This window comes from Dipteris shenzhenensis, chromosome 24, assembly GCF_047967505.1.
Source record: "Dipteris shenzhenensis isolate YYH24624 ecotype China chromosome 24, Dip_SZ_1.0, whole genome shotgun sequence".
Classification (NCBI taxonomy): domain Eukaryota; kingdom Viridiplantae; phylum Streptophyta; class Polypodiopsida; order Gleicheniales; family Dipteridaceae; genus Dipteris; species Dipteris shenzhenensis.
In genome coordinates this window covers 34,431,390-34,449,471 of record NC_141619.1, presented here as the reverse complement: position 1 = coordinate 34,449,471, position 18,082 = coordinate 34,431,390, and the positions used below count along the sequence as shown (strand labels likewise).

Genomic DNA, 18,082 nt, shown 5'->3' with positions numbered 1-18,082 from the left:
GGGCTTGGACTAGAGTACAACAAAAGAAGCCTAGCAGGAATGCCTTGAAGCAGAGAAGGTGGCATGCCAAACAACGAGAGTGGAGGAGGACAAAGCAACCACTCCTCATCTCAAAGGATGCAGGCTCCCCCTCAGCCTCAAGGGAAGCAGGTAGAGGAGACTTCAGTAGACCATCCCTGTTCACGGAACGGTGGGACTTTTGATGCTGCTCAGGCACCCCCCCGGTTTAGTAGGGAAGGATTCTTAGCAGTTGACTCAACATCAAGATCAGAGGATTTCAGCAGCGGCAGCACCCTCTGATCTAGGGACTTCTATGCCCACCCCTTAGGCGATAGTTCCTGCTCTTGTTTCCCCCTCAAGCAACCTTTGCTAGGGAATTTTGGAGGATCATCCTCTGGAACTACTTGGAGATACCCGATACATACCCCCTTGCCATGGATTTGATGATTATAATGTTATAGCCCCGCAAATGGGGCTCAAGCAAAGTGGTCAATTCTCATACGCGCCCTTTTAGGGGTTTAACTTCACCTCCATAGGCAAGGAAAAGAGGACCCCTTCTTTGTTTGATCAAATGGTGAAGGACTAGATATACTGCATGATAGATGAGTGGATGCACCCACACATAGATATGTGTATCAATCATGGCAACTTGGCTACTTGCAACTGGACTTCTCCTTTGAGAGGCCCAACACAGGTTATGCCATGGGCACTTGTTTGGGACCGGAGATCAATGTTCAACCAAGTTGGTGATTGAGGTACCTTTCATGATGTCGTGGCCCCTCAAGATTGGCATGGAACATGTTCTGGCTTTGGTACAAACACGCACAGATGTAGACTACTCTCGTCCAAACACCCCTTCGAAGTCTCAGCGATCAAATATAGCAACGCAAGCTCCTTCTCACAAGAGGGCTCTATTTCCTCAAGCTTCTTCTTCATGAGCTAGACACTCATGAGTTGGAATGTGTATGGGCTCCACGACCATGCACGTCAGCAGCCACACAGTACTTGATTCTTTGTTAGGAGCTTCGAAGGGCAATGGTTGGGAGATTAATGGATTTCCTTCTGATTCAAGATTATATGTTTTTAGCATAGCAGATATTAGCTGAGGTCATCATCTTCTACTAGGGAGAGGCCTAGAGCTTTGGTCTTCAGCAGTAGGCAAGAGTGGGAGAGTCTGTATCATAGTTTTTCATGTAGTTTCTACTGACATGTTCACCTAGGGAGAGCTGATCACAGGAAGGGAAGTTTGGATGGGGATTATAGCTTTGGACTCCAAGATAGGCATCTTGAATATCTATGCCGCAATGTGTAGACAACAATGTCTTGCCTTCTAGAGACAGTTGATGGAGAGGCTCCCAGCCGTTGACTCTTAGATTGTTGGAGGAGATTTCAACAATGGGAGTAGTTCATGTTCACAATCTTATGCAAGCTTCCAAGTAGCCTTAGCTTTTCCTTTGAGTGGTGCACACACAATTCCACTCGCTCTTCCATTGCTCTTGTGCTCCCATCAATGTATCTATAAGCATCTTTTGTGTTACTACATCTTCCATCTGCAACTTCATGCGTTGTCATTGTACAAGGAGAAGTCTACTCGAAGTCATTCCACAAAGTGCAAAAATAACATCTTTGCCAAGTACACAAGGGCATGTCCCCATGGTGGGACTCCTTTTCCTCTGCAAGGATTCCAAGTTTGCGTGCTAATTCTCCATAGGGGCAAAGTCGTTGGTATTTTGTCAAGCACCACAATATCAAACCACTCCGCGATGATTTTGCAGCTTAACAGCCCCATCGATGGCTTCCTCGAAGGGGCTCCACATCCTTGACTCACTGTTATAGGAGCAAGAATTACAGGATGCGGTGATAGAGATTTGAAGGTAACCGATCGACGGCCTAGAGGGAGGATGGGCTGAGTGGGAACTCAGAGAAGTAGCAAGGAGCCGTAATCCCAAGCATTGTGATAGTGATGGCTCTTATAGGCATGGGATAGGGCCCCATGGTGGGACCTGGCTTCCATTGAGCATCACATAGAGCAGGATTTGGGATCGTAGTGGTTGATAGACAGATATGAGTGTGCATGGCTAGGCCTACAAGGTACGGAGATACACCGGGTTAAATTTTCCTCACACTCCTCTAGATCCTATTGGTAGCAGGGGGACAAGATGACGAGGTGTTTCTTTCAAAGCATAGGCTCTCGATCCGTAGGGATAGAATTACAATTACTGAGAGGTTACTAGATAGCCCTGGTCTTGTAGAGGCTACTACAATGACTGAGAGGCTACTAGGATAGCCCGGTCTTGTAGAGTGTGTGGTGCAAACTTCTCTATTGGAGTCCGACCAAACTCTCTCTAGTAGGTAGGGCTTTAGTGGTGAAGTAGATACTCCTCACCACAACCTAGTACATCGCCTCTCACCAGTGCTTTCACAGGGGGCTTTCACAGGGGCTGCATGAGGCAGCTAAGGCATCTAGTGTGCAATTTCCTATGGGCAGGCTTGGATGGCACTCAGAATACCCAAGCCAGAGTGGCATGGCAGACAATGATTTTGCCATAAGTCCGGGGGGCCTCGGCATCATAGGTCCTAAGATGCAGAGTCGAGCCCTCCTGGGCAAGTTAATAGTGTGAGGTCTCACTCCAAGCTATGAGCCTTGGAAGCTCTTGATGTAGCACGGGGTTCTCAGAAACACCCCTCGCACAGGTGGACAATGGCGGTCATCATTCAAATGGATTTTCTCGCATGCGCCTCTTATATGGAAAGGCTTTTCCCTAATGAGAAGTCTTTTTTGAGTTTGGAAGCGATTGTCACTTGGTCTTATTCAAGCTGACCCCACTTGCACGAAGGAGTTCGACAGGTAGCCTTTGTTGTGGCACTCAAAGTGTCAGGTTGGTATATCAATTGGGCACAGTGGGATAGCAGCCCTATGCACTCCTTTGGGGCTTCCATCCAATATTTGGAGCAGAAGGACAAGCTTAGACACTCTCGCACATTCGAGGGGTGGGTGGCAAGGTGGCTAAGATAGATGCAACAATGCCAGACTCTTAGTGGGAAGGGTTGAGCAGCACTACTTGGACTCTGCATTGTTGGTTTGGGTAGTTTTCGGTGCTCCTCAGGGTGAAGTTCCTCAAGTAGTCTCTATGCCACTTTAGCACAGATTTTACAGAGTTGAGGAGGGAGGCCTTCTGCTGGTATAGATGGAGAGTGATCAATGGGACGAGATGGCTCGGGATGGGCTTACCTGTCAGAGAATCATGATTGTGGTCCGGTTGGGCAAGAGCTATACCATCGACCCAGACACGGTTATCTTGGATAGGGAGCGGGGGAGCTCATTAGAGACTCTCTCTATGGGAGGGTGGGAGGGAGGTCCTCTTAGGGAGATTCAATGGGATCCAGAAGAGTGGTTTTGGCCTACTTGAGTAGGGCAATCTGTTAGGGTAGAGGAGGTTCCCTTCTCTTACATGACCCATATCGGACGCTTGCAACTGGATGCAGCAACATGGAACCCCTCGAGGGAGCGGCACTAGATCAAGTAGGAGGACATTGGGAATACCATTCCCCATTTCTGGTCGCGCCTCTGGTCCAGCTGCGACCACGAAAGATCTCCTACTTTTTTTGGATGGTAGCTCATGGAGGATTGCCCATTGGCCCCTAGTTGGAGTAGATGAGGGTGGGTGGCAAATGCCATTTTTGTATAGATGGAGTGACTGAGATGGTTCCTTACTATTTATGGGGATGCCCAGACAACACAAAAAATAGTCTGGTCAGCAGCTCTGAGGATAGTAGCGAGTACCAAGTACATGGAGATAGACTTCACTTGGGGATGGTTGCTTGGATTGTGGAGGGCGTGCACACATTCTTGATTGACCCCATTCCAGACACTCCCTCGGTAGTATGCTAGGAGCTTAGGAAATAGCATGGTCCTATTGAGGTTAATGAATGGTGTAGTAGCATGGCTAGAAGCTGTCTAGTGGAAATAGTGTATGTTTATGGGGAGTCTGGCTTTACAACTACCAATTGGTTGTCACTACATGAGTAATGATAGATAGAAGGATGGATTGATGTTGAATCTTATGGCTCATTAGAGAGTGCTAATGAAGTTGATAAGGAGGTTTTTGCATGCCTATTGCTCTTGCTTCCCTTCAATTGCTCTCTACTACTATGTGTGTGTGTGCGCACATGTGCATGCATGTGGAATTCTCTTGTGCATTGTTCTAATTGTTCCCATGTTTACACACGTCTCTCTCTCTCTCCCTAGCTCTCTCGCTTGCTCTTTCTCATTTGTAGGGATTCAACCTCTGCCAGGGCTTGTACACATACACCCTCAAATCGGTAATCAATTCCCAAGATGCATTCAAAACCTAGTTAGTTGTCCTTGTCCTCTTCATGCATAGCTAATCACCAATTGCACATTGTTGGCCATAACAGAATGAGCACACTCTAAGTAGGTGCTAGGAGTCATCTTTCAGGATGAACTGTTCATCAGTAATTGACATGCAAGTGCTAGTGGGCATGGATGGTTTGTGATTGGGGATGAAGAGGGCTCCCAAGTTGCTTCTTTAGCTCAACAATACTTCTTCTAAAGTGTGGGCCCAAACAACCAAATGTTGGGGATGAAGTGTGGCTCAAGCAACCAAATGTTGCAAACTATGGGGCTTGTGTGGATGAAGCCCTAGGCTTCTCATGTTGTGATTCTTTGAGAGCGATCATAGCTGTAAGGTGCAATTCTCCTATTAGACCATGACTCCCGTTCTCACACCAAAATGGCCTACAAGTTTCATTACACGGTGCACTCTAGGAGAAACTCTTGTTTGCACTTTCCTTCTCCTACTAGGACATGTTTCTATGCAACCTGCATCTGGGTGCGAGTGCGAGCATTCAATTGGTTTGCATGAAGGTTTATGAATGGGAGGCAGTGGCCAAACAAGCATCTAGGTGCGCGATTGAGTCCAACAAATTTTGATGGACTTGTTTGGCCACCTCGGTGCTAGATGCATTGGGCAGAGTGCCCAGCCAATGGGGGGCCTCTAGTCTCCTTATTAGTTTGCACCTTGTTTGCTTCTAGTCCTAGTGTTAATCAGCCATGCGCTAACATGTGCCCTAAATGGTCGATGGCCAGTAGGTCACCCTCGTGCCTCCTCTTTCAAGGGTGGCTAGACAGTCACCACATTTGGCCTCGTGGAAATAGGCTCTTAAAAAATGGTTCTTGACTCCCACACTAACCCTTTAACATAGATTGTTTTTTTTGTAATCACAATTTTGGGGTCATAAGACATCATCTTTTCTTAGTGCAGAGTCTGAACAGAGTGTGTAAAATGTTGCTTTACTCTAATGGAGTTGGGTGAGGCCTTGAAGGATGGTGTGGACTCCCTGCTCCGTAACTAGCCAGATTTAAACTAGCCCTTATGCATGAAGAGGCTCTAGACGGCCTAAAAGTTTTGGAGAAACTCCCATTTTTGCTCATTTGAATTCTTAAGAAAATAATAATAATAATAAAACGTGACCTTCACTCAACCCTCATTGGTCACTATCGAGGGCACACTGGTAGAGGGATCTCCTGGCTATTGATTGAATACACACAACACCCCACACTCACGCACAGGGGGGTTGTTTCCACAAGGCGCAAATGCACGCACTCGTGTGCGTGTTGACCCCACTCTAGTTCCCGTGGTGGCATCATAAGTTATGACGGTGGTGGTTTTGAGCAAACGAATGGCACATCGAGCATTTCGCAAATGGGGCGACTAAATCGAGCATGCAGGCGCTCAAACTTGAAGAGAGAGAGAGAGCTCGTTGAAGCTTTCGGGACTTGAGCCTGCTCGCTGGGACCCTCGGCACGCTCCTGTTGATTGCATCTGCTCGCTTCCACCGTAGTGTGTAGCCCAAGTATACGCAGCCACGTGCTCAGTTTCGACGCCCATGTGGGCAGTGTAGCGATGAACCAGTGTTCACAAAAAACATTTTTTACAATAAATCACAAAACTTGGGGTTTCAAAATTTGAAGGTTTTTCCTGAGAATTTGTCGAATTTTAAGCTAAAATATAACTAAATTACCTAAAATTTTACTGACTTTACAAAATTGAGAAAATATTTGTTACGGGTGAAAATGAAAATGTAAGAGGTTCATCGGAAGGGCAAAGAGGAAGCCATGTCCGGGGGAGTGCACCCAATGAAATGAAGGATTCAAGTGATCAATACTAATAATGAAGGAGACAAGTGATGAATAATTATAACTGATGAAAGCAATAAGGTGAGTACTTGGCTGCTTAACCCCTAAACCCCCAATAGCACCCTACCCCCTCCCCTCCCCCCCCCCCCCCCGCCAAAGCCGCCATCTCCGTTTTTGAGCTTTTGCTACATGCAATTCGATCGACCTTCTCTTGCGAAGCTCATCATCCGCATTCATTACTCTTCACAGGTGCATTGCAATCCCATCGAGTCTTCCTTTCTTGCTCTCTCTCTTCACAAATTTTCAGCTCATCTCTTCTCGATTGCTCCAGGAATGATCTGCGCTTGATCCTTGCTCCCTCGACGCTTTTCCATTTCAGTCGCGATGGGAGGAACCATGAGCTACGCTTCCGCGCCTCCTCCCCCCCTTCCAGCTGGCCCTCCTGGCCCCCCTTTGCACGAGGTGCCTCCGCATGGGCCTGCTCCACCTTCTCAGACATCGGAGCAGAGCAAGGACAAGGGCGACGAGAAAGTAGATTGGCTGAACCTTCCCTGCCCTATCAGTTACGATGAAATTCAGCGGGAAGCTATCAGTGAGTAAGCTGCCCTTGACTTCTGCCATATGAATTTCTGTTGTTTAAAGCGTTCGCAGTAAAGTTGTTGAACGATGTGTGCCCATGAGACTGCATTTGTGTTGACACGCTTTAGATGTACGCCTTAACCTTCTGCATCTATGTTGATGTGCAACATAAGGGCCGTGCCCTTTCTGAGCTTGTGTATCGTTGGCAAATATCAAATTCAGCTGGGTTCATGACATTTCAGTCTACTTTAATAGGATAGCGCTTCCAGGTCTTTTTCAAGCTTCACTTTCTTCGGCTTTGTTGGTGACTATTGTAGCTCCCTGCGCTTAATGGATGGGATAAGCTCTCTGGTGCTTTTTCCTCTTTAGATTCGTGCAAAGGGAAAATAAAAGAACTTAAAGTGTCTTAGGGAGTCGTTAGAGAATCGAAGAATCATGTAAACTGCACCGTCCAAGTTGAACGTCCCATGATAGTGACCTTGCTTAGAGAAGAAATGGGGAACATAAACTGGACAAACTGTGTGGTATTCGCTAAAGTTACACCAGTAGATGAAATGGTATTGTGGCGTTGCTGCCTAATTCATGACCTAGCAATTGCTAGTATGGATGGCTGGTGGACTGTCCTGGGAATTGCTGACAAATGTTCTTTGCCGGTGTATACAGTGTCCCTCAAGCCAGAGCTTTTTGAAGGTTTACGTTTTGATTTCACCAAGCCATTGAATCAGAGATTATCGCTTAGCCACAGGCAAGTATGCACTTTTTGGTTGATCCCATGCTGCATTTTGGTTCATTCATATGGCCTCTGATATGATGTTTGTTGATATAGTGTTTTCATGGGGTCTCTCGAGATGCCCTCACAATCTGCAGAGACATTCAAGGTTCCCACTGCGCATTATGAATTTGGAGCAAATCTTTTAGATCCAAGGGTAAGTGCTCAACTCCTTTCTTAGTATTCATGACCTAGATCTTGAAAAAAGTTGGCGTCTGAAGATGATATTTTTCCAATCATGTTGTGACTACAGTTCATGCTCATTGGGCGGATATTAACAGATGGGAGAATGAGTGCAAGAGTGAAATATGATATTACTGATAACCTTTCACTCAAGATCAATGCACAGGTTTTTTCTTTTCCTCTACTGACGTTAAACAATTTTGATTCAAGTGAAAGGGACAGGATTTGTGGTGTAAATTGTTGCTTTAATTATCAGCTGCTGAACATTGATGACCAAAGGTCTTTCATTTTTTGGGAGTTGTAGAGTGCATTTCTTTAAGATAAAAGGTATCAAAGAGTGATTTGTGCAGAGGACTAAATATCACAGCATGTTAAAATGTCCTGTATGCTGCGTGGATGTTAAAGACAGGCCATATAATAGTACTCTTGCACAAGCGATCAAGTCAAAGCAACCAATAGAACCAGAGCTTGATTGAAGATTAGGCCAGGGCGAATGGCATTGTGTGCATAATTCCTAGCCTTGCACATATGCATCACATATGAGAGGGACTCTTTAGCCCATCCTATTAGTAGGACCAGAGCTGAACTGCAGATTAAGCCAGTGGGCACCTTTTGCATTCCTTCGTCAACTGGTACATCACTCTATGGACACTGCAGCCATCCATTGACAAAGGTGTTAGGATTAGGCAATGCCCTAGGAGCAACGATCTCAACATCATTTGTATTATCAAGAATTAACAGAAAGTTATTTCTCTGGAAAAAAGAAATCATTTGTATTATTTCATTTATGTATCAATGGGTTTGTTAGCAGTTTAACATTGTTAGAGTGCGGAATGGGCACATTATCACTGTAATGATGCATGTGGGGTCAATAAAAATACCTTTCAAGCTTCATCAAGGCTGACTCTCTTCAATTGTCTCTCAGCATACTCATGGTGACACAAATACGTGTTGCATACATAGGTAGCCAATTTTGAGAGAGCTCTATATGTCCTTTGGCACTTTCTCAAATCAGCTTAAATCTTTGGTAAGTTGGGGATCATCCTTGTACACTTCCTTAATAGTTTCCATCTACAGTAATAGAATTACCTTTGGGTTTCCTAGATAAAGCATCGGCCACTGCATTCTCTTTCCATGGAATATGCTGAATTTGAAAATTGGGAGTAGAAAGTAAATTTACACAATGCATATGTTTCCTTCAGATCAGATCAATGGCTATTGCATGAAATACTAGACACTTTGGTGATTGATATGAATGATAAATTGAGCTCCAAGTAAATAGTGCTTTCAAGGGTTGAACAAGCGATTGAAACCTTGCTAGATGATCACTCTCAACTCATCACTCTCTGGCGATCCCAAATCTCTTTAGCAGTTGACTTGAAGTCCACGTGATGGATGAGAGAGTCGGCGAAGCAAAGACCAATGAGGCGATGGCCTTGGCATTCTGCTGCTTCCAAATCCTTTGGTGTTGCTGATCAAGTATATCACCTTTGTCATCCTCAACAACATCCCAAACACCTTCACACATAAGGAGCAACTGCATCTTGGTTTGCCATGTGGGAACCAGCAGAGGAATGGGTTGGTCTCGGGCAGATATAGGTGTCTAGTGGCGCTCCGAATTCCCCAAAATGCAGAACCGAGTGAACCCAAGTCAAATAACAGCAAGCAGATACACTGAAGTGCAAGAATGAGCCAATAGAAGAGCACTTGAGGGCAATATGAGTGCTCAAGGTGCTGGAGCAGATCCGAAATCCTCAAGAAGGTAGCTGGAGGGGCGCCAAATGCAATAATATATCTCATAATGTATGGAGCGCTTCAGTAGACCAGCAGCACCTGTGCATACGCCTCAACGGGCCGACCAGCAGGCACATGTCCATACGCCTCTTGAAAATGGGCCGACCAGCAGGTAAGGATGCCGACTAGAACTTCCTAGAGCTCCAAAGGATTCCGAATGATTATGGCTATGAAGGTAGGCTGTGAAGGGGTTAGAGGGGCAGAAATGGATGCGAAAGAACTACAAGGAGAGGCGGCTATGGAGGCAGCAATGAGGGCGGCTGTGCAGAAAACCTAAACGGACTGAGAAATCTGAAAGGAGGTAGAATGAGGCAGAGCTGAGGCGGCTGCAGAAGGGAAGAGGCCGAGTAAGCATTGATTCAAAGAAGACGAAGCTTCGAGATTTGATGCATTCAGCTTCTGTGGTTGAACTGTTAAGGGAAGACCTCCTTCACACTATGGCAGAAAAAGGGAAGGGTGTGGATACTAGCAATAGGGTTGTGGCACCAACCCAAGGTTCAAAGAGATTTCAGCCTCAGAAGTCGAGGGGCCCATTCAAGCCCTTCAAAGGGAAGTCAAAGTTTACTCTAGAAGAGATTGAAACCTTTCGAAAGGAGGGTAAGTGTTTCCATTGTGGAAAAGAACGGCATATGGCTGCCCAGTGCCCTGAAAGGCCTGCGGGTCCAAGGGAGTAGAAAACACCAATAGAACTGCCAAAGCTTGTGGTTGGAGGAGTCCCAGCTGGGCAGAACCACAGAACCAGGAAACCGAGAACTTTGCCTTGCGTGGGGTAAAGTAAGAGATCAGAATGCTTTAATTCTTTTTGATCTAGGAGCTATTGATAATTTCATTTCAGAAGACCTAGGAATTAAGACGGAAGAATTAGGATTATCTTTCGATGCAGAGCATGTTTTTGAAGGGGATCCAGTCAAAGTCACATCTTTGATTCAAAATTCATGTATAGGACTATGTAGACCATGAAGAGTTTTATGTTTCACCACTCAAGCATTATGAGCTTTGAATGTGCATTCTCAGCTTGCTTATCCTTGGTGTAACTGATTGGCTGAGCCCGAAGCCATGTCCGCATCACACAAAGGACCCATCTCTTCTGCTCGTATTCCCAACTTTCCAGCCAGCTCTGGAGAAATGAAGTTGGCTCTGGCTCCCGGATCCACAAACATCAAAGCTGTTTGGTCTCTTATCTTGCCCCATGCTCGACATAACTCTGTAGCATCCACATTCTGAACAGCCCCGATCAAGTCTGGCAAAAGACCAGCAGTGGGCTTAGGCTTCTTATTCTTCTGATCATTCTTCTTCTTTTCCCTAAGCTCACCCTGCTCAGTAGGAGGGAACCTCCCCTTCTTGTGTGGGTACTCGAAAGACCTGTGGCCCTCCTCCTTGCAAATGTAACATTTGTTGGCATCATAAAGGATTTGGTTTTCTTCATCTGACATATGGTATGAGACGGTACTCGCCTTTGTCCTACAACAAACTTTGCTTTCATAGGTTGCGAGAACTTTTGGAATTTCTTGGGGGATTCCTGCTTGCTGCCCTTTGACTTTGGTGCCTCCAGGTGGTTGCCTTTAAACCTAGAAACCTTCCCCTGCATGAGTGCATAAGCTGTAGTGGCATTCTCAATTAATTGAGAATGTTGGAGACCTTTGTCTTTGTGTAGTAGTCCCGAATCTGCTTTGGCAGCCCGCGGCCATATCTTTCAATTTGCTCGGATAGTGGTACATGCCTATAGGAGTTCACTGGCAACAAGGCTTCCCAAAACTTCTTATTGTACTCTTCCAAATTTTTGCAATTCCCCGCATCCAGCTTGTTCCAAGCGGTCATAATATGCACCTCGAAGGTGGTGGTTAACCATGCGGCTGAGAACACTTGTTTGAATTCAACCCAGGTGGTAGGTGCTGTGCCTTGTGAAAGTAAATTGGTCCACCATTGGAGTGCATTTCCCTTCAAGAAGGTGGCCACCTTTCGAACTTTGGAAGACTCCGTGCAATGCCCACTTGAATAGGCGGCATCAAACTGTTGCACAAATGTCAAAGCCTTCAGTCGGTCTTGCGTCCGATTGAAAGTTTCAAACTTCACGGCTGCCCCTCCCTGCTTATAATCTTTCAGCTTGCCTCTGAGGGTAAGATTATCATAAACGGGGGGCTTTAAAAACGGCGGAGTCATCAGTGATCCTGCATTTTGAGCCATACCACTAGTACCCATGGTGGGGTTAAAACATTTCGGGTCCCACTCCCTGCATCTGTGGCATATTCCAAGTGTTGCCCATCATTCGAGGCATCCCTCTCTGCATACTGGGCTGCATCCCAAGATTTGCATACATCATGTTGGCATTAGTAGGGGGCATTCCTCCCATCATATGCTGCTGGAAATTCTGCATTCCAAGCTGCATGCTGCCCACATAATTGCTTCGAATTACAGGCCCTTCCGTGGGCTGTCCCACCATTGCTCGGAACACTGAATCCCCTCCAAAGTTCCTCCTCAAAGCTCTCTGATGTCTTGACTTCCTCTTGCTCCTCTTGCTCTGAGATGGTCAATGACGTCTCATGGTGTGACATGCTTGCTGAACTGATGGCTGTAGCAAAAATTGCGCTTCACCCAACACTACCAGGGCTCACCTTTGTGGAAAGATGGTGACTATCCTTGCAATGGAACCACTGAAACTGGCCTTAAGGAAACCAAAGGGTAGTGAACCTTTGCTAAATTATCGAATGCCTCAAATACAGCCACAATGCATCATGCCAAACGCTTCCTTTACTTAAATTAACTTAGAAGTAAACTGAATAACTACGGTGTGGAGGCTAGAATGCCCCTACCCTGCTCAATGAAAATAGTACATAAGACACCCACTCGCCTCAAATGGGCATCTATTCCATAATGCACCAATAGGATCCTATTGGCAAGGCAATCTTAGGCATTCACTTCTATCTTGACCCAGTTGAAAGCATCAAGGCATCCAAACCAACATGCAAACTGTGATCAAGGTAGCCTCAAGGCTTTCACATGCATCAACATTGTACCCTGGCCTTTCCCCAGTCACACCCTTGCTTCTGAGTGCTTGCTTGAGCCTGTGGGCACCAGAAAGGACTCCAAACACAAGAAAAACACTGCAAATGGCCTCAAACCAAGAAAAGGTAATCAAAAGGATGATAGAAACCAAATACCCATTGTCTATGGCAGAGGGGTGAGCTCAATCCTCGCGCCTATCCCCTGTCCAAGCTCCCAGCAAGGTGCAAGAGTCTTCGAGCTGCGAGGTAAAGAGAGAAAGAAACAGATAGAGAGCAGAGAGAAGGCAAGAAAGAGCTATAGAGGTTTTGGGCTACAGATCTACTCCGAAAAGCACCCGGAATGTTTGTCCTGGGATGTCTTGCCACGGATCCATCAAAAGGATGATAGAAACCAAATACTCGTTGTCTATGGCAGAGGGGCGAGCTCAGTCCTTGCGCCTATCCCCTATCCAAGCTCCCAGCAAGGTGCAAGAGTCTTCTAGCTGCAAGGTAAAGAGAGAAAGAAACAGATAGAGAGCGGAGAGAAGGCAAGAAAGAGCTATAGAGGTTTTGGGCTACAGATCTACTCCGAAAACCGGAGTGCTTGTCCTGGGATGTCTTGCCTCGAGATCCGTGCCTCAACTACAATAACCTTGAAAGCAATGCCCAATTGTGCATACAATTGCCTCGAAATACGTGCCAGCTATCTGCACAACTCTTGGAAATGCGAGCCTCATGTCCGTACAGTCAGTATAGATCTGTATGGCTGCACGGCTTGCAATAAATGTGCCGTACATCGCTTTAAAGGTGTTGTACAACAGTCCGTACAAGCTGTACGGGCTGCCTTGGGGAGCGTGCAGCAGAGGAAAGCATGTGTAGCAGCAGAAGCAGGAGGAAGCAGATGCAGGAAGATGCATCGAAAATCAGCAGGAGGAAGTTTCTGCAAGCTGTGAATGCTTTAGGAGAGTGAGAGAGATGGTAGGTGGTAGGAGCTCATGCATACACATGCACGACAAATGGCCCTTCATTAAAGTCCTAACCCACCGGACCAAGGACAACGTTGGTTGTCTTTGGGCCCAACTTTAAGACCTCTCGTTAACTTTAAGACCGCTCGTTAATATCCTCCTGGGACCTAGTGGGTACACCTAGAATTTGCCCCTAGGGACTTCTAGGAAGTTTGCACTTGCTCTAGCCAGTCCCTCACGGCCAAACTATTACTTGACTTAACCATGGTTAACCTCGGGTTGAGTTACAATAGACTTTTCACGAGTTACTATAGACTTTTCATGTCCCCGTGACATAGCCCGCACTAGGACCTAAGCGAAATAGGGTCAAGGAGGGAATTCTAGAGTTGTGAACCAGACTTCTTTGTCGGGTATTTCAGTTAACGTTATTACTTGCCCTATTTCTTATAATTGCAATTTTATGGAGAAGTGACGATTTGGGCAGCTCTCACAATTTTTTGAATTACAAACACGTGTAGAAATTGGGGTGACCAAAACATCTAGTGATCACACCTATGAGGTGTAGCTTCCTGCTAGGAAGCAGTTTTGAGATTGCAAGATTGATGACCTTCTAATCAACATTAAGGCCTATGATGATGTATTGACGTGCTATGTTATACCCTTAGATCATGTAGACTTACTACTTGGGATAGAGTGGTTTGAAACCCACTATGTAGATTGGTTGTGAAGCTCATACACTATTCTTTTTTGAATAGAGACACCCAAGTATCTATACAGTGTGACAATGTTCATTCTTTCCAGGGACATTTTGTATCTTCATTGCAATTGCGAAATACATGGAAAACTTCTTATGATGTGTTCCAGTGTGTCTTGATGCCACTTTTTTAATTTGTTGTTCCTGTTCACGACAAGAATGACTCACGTGTGTTTGAACACTAAGAATTAAAGAAGTTGCTGAATGAATTTAATGATGTTGGAAGGTTATTCCAGAACGGGCAGTTGATCATTGCATAGATTTAGTCCCTGGCACTAAGCCTATAACTATTCCACCTTATAGAATGAGTCAGTGAGAGGAGGATGAATCGGCTAGGCAACTTCAGGTTTACTTGAAGATGGGTTATATATGCCAAGTAAGTCACTGTGGGGGGACCCTTGTCTGGTTAAGGAAGGAAAAGCATAATACATGGAGAATGTGCGTTGATTATAAACGATTGAATAAAGTGACAATTAAGAATGAACTCTACAATGTTTGAATAAAGGGTTGCATGTGTCATCCTCCTCCTGCACATCTCGAGCAAAGTGTGATGTCTTAGGTGGAAAGTAGTAGGCTGCAACAAATAGGTCTTGACTAGCCATACGTTGTCCAAAAAAATATGGAGTGTAGGTCCCTCCTCTCTACTGAGATTACCTCGAAAAGAGATGCATCATCTATAAAGTACTACTATGGCTCCATATCCTCCTCCTACTCTTGTATCCCTTGTCTCATCTCTATAATGTGTCTCCCATATGTATCCGCAAACAATGGGAAGTGGGCACTCTGGACTCTGGTGTCTCTCTATGTGGAAGACTATGTGTAAGACTTCAAGAAGCTCCTTGGTTGTGACCATAAGGTACCACTACAGTTCCAGATGGTACAAGATAGGGTCTTGGCGTCTTGAGTCTCGTAGACCCCACCCCCGTAGGTGGGAGGGTGGTGATACACTAGAGAGAAAGATCTCTTTAGCAGCACTCCAAAAGCATACTCGAGTGTTAGAGTTTGTTACTTGCATCCATCTGCTGCCTTTTATGAATAGTGTCCTCAGACCTTATGTCAGGCTTCACCAAATTCGTAGTAGCCATGATACACTCATCTTTAGTACGATTAAGAAAGATCGTTTGGAGCATTTGAAAATTATTATTACAAGGCAACATAAGGTGTATGTAAGGAAGTCACGCACCTGGGCCACATTATCTCGGCTAGAAAATCAAACCCATTATAGAATGGCTCAATCAAACCACGTTTGAAGAGTTGCATTGCAGTTGGTCAGGGTCATGTAGAAGTCGGTCAGGCCAGTTGCATGGTTGGCCAGGTCTGCATGCTGCTGACTAGGTCTGTCCAGGCTAGGTGATGCTCTATTAGGTAGGAGGGACAGCCCAGCCCCTCCCCTATATAAAAGGGGCCTTTGGCCCATAGTCCTCACTCCAAGGAACGGCTGAAGCCCTCAGCAAGAGGCACAAAGCTGAAAGACAGATGTTGGAGCAGCATGGGTGCTCATACTATTAGCTAGACACTGCAGCACATTGCAGCAGGTATATGCTCATAAGTTAGGTGCATATTTTGTATGAGATTTGCCCTATTGTTGGTGCTATATACATTTGGTATTTTGGCTGCTTAACCTCGCTGTTCATACTTTCCAGATCTCCGTGTTTAGATGGCAAAGGACTTCCAAATGTTTCGGGAAGATGCAGTTACAGTTTCGTGTACTAAGTTCAACAAAGGCAGTGAAGGGAATAGCCGTCTTTAAATGCCGTATGCATGTAATTTTACAATCCATCCACTAGGGAGATTGTAGTCGGCTCTACAAGCATGACATCCTAGGTCCCTGCTGAAGTACATGCTCTCATTGAAACATGCTAAAGGAAGAAGAGGAGGAGAAAAGAACGGGGAGGAGATAGCTTTTCCACAAGCTCCAGAGCCACCAGAATGGACACCCCCACGATGGAGAGAGATTTCTTAGATGATACATGAGGACTTGGAGGAGTTAGGCACATCAATAGGCTCAGATGCTTCTTGAAGATCATGCAGATTGCGGATCCAGGACAACTGATCCCACGTTGTTGTCTATACTCTTATCAATTTTCAGAAGCTGCGTGGTGGATCAAATTATTCCAGAGGTGTTGAAGAATCAATGATGCACCCTTTAGACATCCACCTCGATGTATATGCTACCTGTAAGTCACCCGTATGAGGAGAAACCATGAGCACTAGGATAGGTGAAGGTTGGATACACATGCATCCATATTCAGCCCTCTGTCAGCCAGATGGATGAGCTGATGATGTGGCAGCATCTGTCCATGGGTGTCAGATCAGCCTGGGTGCTGAAGCCTGAAATGGCAGCCACAGAGTGTGAAAACAGCTTCACAAGTTTTCCTCCTAGTATTTAAATATCAACCGCATGATGTCAATATTTTCATGCGGGAAAAATTCTCTTATAGCTGCCAAGTGAATCAGGAAGGATGAATGGCTTGATAACATATTTACATGATGCCACTCTATCCTTTTCATTGTTTCTATCAAAGGTCATCCTCGTGGCAGATATAATAGCAAAACGATGTTTGAACCTGAGGTTGGAGTCTTATTGTGAGCTTGGTAGTGTAACATGACATTTCCTTTTCGTCCATCATCCCCCCCCCTCCTCCTCCAAACCCCTCCTCCCAAAAAGAAAAGAAAAGAGAGAGAGAGAGTAGAAATGTGTGATCAATTCAAGTTGTTATGATACCTTAACATGATACCTTAACAAAAGCATCCTCAGAAAGAGAGATTATGGTTTTAATGAATGAAAGGGAAAAGCATTTGCTACAGCATCACATCAATTCATACTTTTGGAGCCAAAACTTGCTGACTTGCTCATCAGATGTTTGTCCTCTAACCCAATAAACAATTTTCTCTGCTTTGTGCTTGACATGTGAATTCTGTTGTTATTTGTTGGCAGCTAACAAATGAAGCACATTTTTCCCAAGGCATGTTCAGCTTTGATTACAAGGTTGGTTCTTATTTTGTGATATATCTCTTTACTGTTAAGAGAACAGCATTCAGTGCAATCATATTTAGAAATTCGGTTCGGCCCATTTAACAGGGAAAAGATTTTCGGACTCAGTTTCAGCTTGGCAACAATGCTTTCTATGGCGCCAATTACATCCAGGTTCTATACTTCTATATGAAAATGATTCCTTAAAAAGTATTTCCATTGTCCAATTGAACTTTTGGGATCAAGACACATTTCAAGACCTAGAGAAAGGAATTTCTAAGTTTGCAATCCAAGTCGAAGAATCTTTAGGGGTCCAAGGTCTCTTATCACATTGGAAATCAATAATTTTGAACCTAGTTGCTTCAAAACTAAGAGAGATTCGCACATCTGATAGTGGTAGCTCTCTCTCTCTCTCTTGCACAAATTCCAGCAGAAGTCTTATGTAGACAGATACTCAAATAAGTTGTCCTCACCTGTAAAACGTTTTATTTGCAATCTCAGCTAAAAGAGTCAACTCTGCAACAGTGTCACAAGAAACGTTACTGAAACGCGTTTCGAGAAACGTTTCTAGATTTTGACAAACGTTTCGTCTAGAAACGTGTAAAATTGTGTATTTTATATAAATAATAAAAATAGTTTTTTTTTAAAATTAAAAAAATTAAAAAAAAACTTCCCACATTTCACACGTTTCTTAGAAACGTTTCGGGCAGAAACGTTTCTATTGCCCGAAATGGGTTTTCTGGTTACACTGCTCTGCAACAAAGATGTATGATAGCGCTATATCTCAAAAGGATTTGAAACATCAAAACTTTTGTAAGTCTGTTGGGTTCATTCGCAAGCCAAGTTCCTTATCTTTGTGCAGCTTGGAAGTTTCTTAAAAACCCTTGCAGTGGCTTGCAAGACTTCTATAACTGATCTCTTAA

General features: G+C 44.9%; 1 protein-coding gene across 2 annotated transcripts in view; it reads left to right on the top strand.

The window, feature by feature from the left end:
- The first annotated feature begins 6,304 nt into the window (after positions 1 to 6,304).
- LOC147886528 (mitochondrial import receptor subunit TOM40-1-like) overlaps positions 6,305 to 18,082 on the top strand; it is a 49,212-nt gene continuing 37,434 nt past the window's right edge. For both annotated transcript variants that reach the window (XR_015543299.1, XM_087395387.1), the window contains exons 1-7: positions 6,305 to 6,409; positions 6,492 to 6,752; positions 7,403 to 7,484; positions 7,566 to 7,665; positions 7,762 to 7,857; positions 17,124 to 17,174; positions 17,268 to 17,333. Coding sequence is in view for 1 of the 2 variants with exons in the window: in XM_087395387.1 (XP_087251513.1) it covers positions 6,545 to 6,752; positions 7,403 to 7,484; positions 7,566 to 7,665; positions 7,762 to 7,857; positions 17,124 to 17,174; positions 17,268 to 17,333 (603 nt within the window). In the remaining variant the exon portion in view is untranslated. The remainder of the gene's footprint in view (positions 6,410 to 6,491; positions 6,753 to 7,402; positions 7,485 to 7,565; positions 7,666 to 7,761; positions 7,858 to 17,123; positions 17,175 to 17,267; positions 17,334 to 18,082) is intronic.